At 30.4% G+C, this 4,821-nt stretch overlaps 1 protein-coding gene across 1 annotated transcript; it reads right to left on the bottom strand.

The window, feature by feature from the left end:
• Positions 1-976: 976 nt before the first annotated feature.
• LOC132058066 (uncharacterized) lies at positions 977-2,055 on the bottom strand. Its single transcript, XM_059450633.1, has 4 exons — positions 1,898-2,055; positions 1,674-1,772; positions 1,441-1,593; positions 977-1,337 (listed from the first exon to the last, which is right to left on the bottom strand). The coding sequence occupies exons 1-4, from the start codon at positions 1,994-1,996 to the stop codon at positions 1,215-1,217; spliced, it is 474 nt and encodes a 157-aa protein (XP_059306616.1). The 5' UTR covers positions 1,997-2,055; the 3' UTR covers positions 977-1,214.
• Between the last annotated feature and the right edge of the window lie 2,766 nt (positions 2,056-4,821).

Here is a 4,821-nt window from a genome sequence, read left to right as displayed (position 1 = left end):
AACTTATGCCTCGCGCAAAAATTGTTTGTGGTAAGAGACAAAAATTAACGATCAGTCCAAAATAAGGTCACAAGTGCCAATGACTCGGTTCTAAAGCTATATTCGGGTTTTATTTAAACAAGCTTTTCATTTCGAAATATTCATAAAGAATTCTAATTAGTTTAAGAAGATTCTGTTTTTCAAGAAGGCATCATCACACAATTTTATTTTTTTTTGGTTGTTGTTGACATAGAAAAAGAACAGTCGGTTGGGCCGTTATTGTATTTAAACCATTGAAGCTTTGTTTGTATTTTATTACAATGAAACATTTTTTGATTTCTGGATTTGACCTAATAGCCAGTTTTATTCAATATAGAACAAATAATAATAATAATGATGATGATGATGATAATGTTGTTTAGCAGTCTTTGAAACATTTATGCTATGATTTTGAAATTTTGATAACTGACAAACATAAAAAAAAAATAAACTCCAACGATTTTACATTACTAGTATCTTCTCTCTGAACGAAGTCGTACTATAAAAAGGTCTTATACTCTTTCATTGCTTTTTTTTTTCTTTCCTTTTTCGTGTTGCCTGTAGATTGTCTAAAATGTATACGTCTTACCTAAAAATTAAGAGTAGAATTAAGGCCCTAATATTTTTTATGTTTTATTGTAGAAATTAAGAGTCTAATTATTATATTTTCAGTGTAAAATATGATAATGTTGCAATGTATTTTCTTACTCTAGTTATTCAGAAGTGATTATATACAAATGTTTCCAAGACTTTGCATTCTATATTTTCCTAATACGTTTGTTTTAGAAAAAAATTGTTGATATAGAACGGTTCTTGTTCTTGGCTTGTCAATTATTTTATGTCTATACTTTTTATTTTGCTTTTCAATTGCTTAGCTTTTTCGCTTTCATTTTTGTAGGAAGGCTCACGAGGTTCGGAATTTGTATACACAAGAAGAAACAGTCAGTTATTTTTTGAAATCTGAGAATAATAAAATTTGCTTGCAGTAATGAGAACAGATAGACAAAGAGATGGTAAACAAATTGAGGAGTAATGGAATCCATAGTCATTTCCAGCAAAACAAAAGCCTCATTCCTCCTACTATTAAACATAAACAACACCTCCTAGTTAGACAACTGATAAAAACATGAGATAAACTTAGGAAAATTAAACAACTTCTTATTGAAATTTCCTAATATCAGAGAACATGACGACGATCACACGTGTTTAACCTTGAACCTTCCCTTGCAATCCTTCACAGTAGGGCGATTACCATTCTCGTCTTTGGTGCCCTCAAACTTCCCCCCTAGCAAGTCTGCCTCGATTTTGTGGCCGGACTCCTACGTGCAAGCAACGAGAGTTTCTTTAATTACCACGAGAAAAAACTAATGTAAAAAGTATTTGAGATGAAGTGATCAAGAAGTTGAAATATGATGAACTTACAGTGACAAGCTTCCAGCCCCCATTGAAATTATAGTCCTCTGGGACTAAACCTTTACAATCAAACATCATCAGAGGGGTATAATCCCCTCCGGTGAACTTTGAGCCATAACCGGGAATGAGCGTAACGGTTCCTTCCCTATCACATCCTTGGCACTGCATAAAACAATACAGATATGAGAAAAAATAAAACGAAAAAATAGTTATTTTTCACCGCCATGATATATGTATGCTACCTTTGCCACATGGTTGACTTCTTTCCCGTTGTGGGGAAATGCGCCACTCATATAACAGCACTGTTCTTCCGTAACAGCGCCACATCCTTCGCATTTCAGCTGAAAAAGAAAGAACAATAGAACAACGTAAGTGAGAAAGCAAGTAACTCCTCCACAACTTGGTTCCAAACAGAATTTTGGAGTAGTATATTAAAATACTGGCAATGGATAAACAAGTACTTAACAGTAAAGAAGTATGGCATATTTTCATCATCCGGACCACCGGATGGTTGCATTTCTCTGATGTAGCTAATAGTAGCCTTGATTTCCAAGAGATGAAGCATATTGAACTTGTTAATCTGCTAAAGTACTAATAAGTTAGAAGATGTTTGAAGCAATGATAGAAGAGATTATGAACGAAGACAGCATATTTATAGAGAGGTGAACGAAGCATTGAGAAGGTCCTCACACCCCGTGGAGTGGCGTGATGGGTATTAATTTAACTTATTATGAATAATTAATTACCTTTACACTCTCATTGTACAATAATTAAAACTAACTTCAAGTCTAATTCGTGGTAAGTGATTTTTGCACAGACTTTTCTATACTCCCTATGTTTCAATTTATGTGTCTTATTTATTATTTGGAGAGTTAAGAGATATACTATATTTTTTTTTCGTCATGATCTTTTCAAATATTTTGTATTGTTAACTATTTTGACTTATAGTACTTTTATGTAGTTGTTAAATATGTAAATTTTATTTAATATTAAAGATTTTATGTCCTTATTAACACCTAAAATTAGTTAACTTGACCCTCATATTCCAAATCAAGCTACATAAAAACAGGAGTAATAGTTTCACGGGTGTAACTTTTTTTTACTATATATTCCATAACCTAAAAGGCTAAGAAACTTTTTACAGTTTTAAAAGTTAAAAGTCAATTGTAGGAGTTTAAACGTATACTAAAAAGATGTCAACTTACATGTTATGCCGCTAGCCTGCTCAAAAATAATCTTCTTCTTGTGGGATTATTACCGAGTGTAAATAAATTAAACGCCACTTTAAATTACAATAATTGTGTAAAATATATTTGAACTGTGGGGATAAAATACTAGAAATTAATAACTTATATGCAGGGGTGGCTTGACTATAAGGCTAATAAAGCAATCATTTTTTCCTTAAGATGTATTTTATATATATAACTGTTGCCTCAGTCGAAAGAAATTTTTCAAAATTAAAATTGATAAAATTTTATCTAAGATCAACAATGTCATAGATTGAATGGATTAGCTATATTATCAATTGAAAAGAGAATTTCGCATCTAAGAAAGCTAGAAAAGTATACTTTAAATAAAAATATATATGATGACGTTTTCTTTGAAAAAGAATAGGGCCTCTCTCTGAAGTTTGGCTTTAGGCCCCCAATGTTGTTGAGAAAGTCCTGCTTGTATATAATTGTCCGTGATTAGTAAAGTTCGCAACCTGAAAAAAAAAGTCGGGCAATAGGCACTACAATAGGTAAGCTTATACGAATGACGTATAATGTTTTCGTTATCAATTTATATAAGTTAAATCCATAATTAGTCATCATTAAGAATTATCTTTACTGAAGTTGAGGTTATAATTATGTATTACTCTCTCCGTTCTAATTTATATTAAATTTTCTTTTAATTTTTAAATTTTATACCCAATCAAATACCTTTAAATAAATTAAAATAAAGGGAGTACTTCTACGATAAGATGGAAGTGTCAAAAAGAAAAAAAGGAAATTTTTTGGCTGACGACAGATATTCTGGTCATAGTCGTACACTTAGCTATCAAAGTTGTAGCCCGTTTAAAGCGGGTCTTTATCTCGTTAATAAGTGAAGTGCTTGTATCTCGTTATAAGTGAAGCGGTCTTTATCTCGTCATAAGTACATAACTGATAGAGTAATGCATATCACCGATTACATCATCCTTAATTTTGAATTTGAGTTCTAAATATGGAAGGTAAATATTTATCTGCAAATGGTGTTAATATCCAAACTAACTATTTTAACTTTAGTTATTAGAAATAAAAACAAAAACATATATGATCATTTAATCATGATTGAGTGATAAATTTATGTATAAAAATACATGTCTTGCACCATTAGATTTAAACAATCGGTGTAGATAAATTTGTATCCCTTTTTTAATGGGTATCATGTTGTGCAATTCGATATTATTCAGGGCCTCAATGTGTTTTATAAAATTAAAAAAAAAAAAAAAAGATTTTTAATAAAAGTCATTTTTAACAGATTTATTTTTAGAAAAATTAATTTCCAGATTGTTTTTTAAAAAAATTGTCAGGTAGGCACCACATAGAGTAAGTTAAATGTCATGTGTCGTCTATGTCACCTAATTCAATGACTAGACCTGCTTATGTGGGAATATGTTAGAGATTAGACGTATTTTTGAAACTTTGCTAACGATAGGGGTATATTTGACTATCTTGGCTAACGGAGGGCAAAGTTACCCAATAAACTAAACTAGAGGGGTATATTTGACTATTTTCAAAGATAAGTTGCCAGAAGAAAAGGTGAGATTAATGTATTATAGCACTATTAGTTATCTACCTCCACATCCTAATATTGATTTTAATGGAGTATAAATTTTTATGGTAAGAATTTATCGTGTATCGGTATAAATTGTTATGGTAAGAATTTATCGTGTATCGGTATAAATTGTTATGGTAAGAATTTATCGTGTATCGGTTGTTTATACCAAGTCAATAAATATAAAATAGAGGTCTTGCATATACACTTTTACCCATGATTAAGTAATAGGAGTAGATATTTCACTTGATTTGTTAATTCTTAAAATTAACTACCGTTAATTTGGGTATAGATTTTTTTTTTTTTTTAAATTACATATATTTGAATACTATATAAGAAATACTAAAAGTCACAATAATTAACAATTCAAAATATTTAGAACACGTGTGAAAATTGGCGGTCAAAGAAACTTAAACTCGTTTGACTCTTGAAATTCTAATGATGCCACATAAATTAGGATAGAGGAATACTATATTTAATTAATTAATTATAAATACCCGTGAGTAAGTATTTACCAACTCTTATTCATTTATCATGCATGCAATTAGCATATAGAAGAGACTGCAATTTAAGACAGGAGCCAATCTTAAT

Source organism: Lycium ferocissimum, chromosome 5 (genome assembly GCF_029784015.1).
Source record: "Lycium ferocissimum isolate CSIRO_LF1 chromosome 5, AGI_CSIRO_Lferr_CH_V1, whole genome shotgun sequence".
NCBI classification, from domain to species: domain Eukaryota; kingdom Viridiplantae; phylum Streptophyta; class Magnoliopsida; order Solanales; family Solanaceae; genus Lycium; species Lycium ferocissimum.
This window is presented reverse-complemented; position numbering and strand designations above follow the sequence as displayed.

Coding starts and splice junctions, on each gene's coding strand:
- LOC132058066 (XM_059450633.1), bottom strand. CDS start 1,996: ATGCTTCATCTCTTGGAAATCAAGGCTACTATTAGCTACATCAGAGAA. Junction 1,773..1,897: donor ATATGCCATACTTCTTTACT/GTTAAGTACTTG, acceptor TTTCTTTTTCAG/CTGAAATGCGAAGGATGTGG. Junction 1,338..1,440: donor GGGGCTGGAAGCTTGTCACT/GTAAGTTCATCA, acceptor GCTTGCACGTAG/GAGTCCGGCCACAAAATCGA.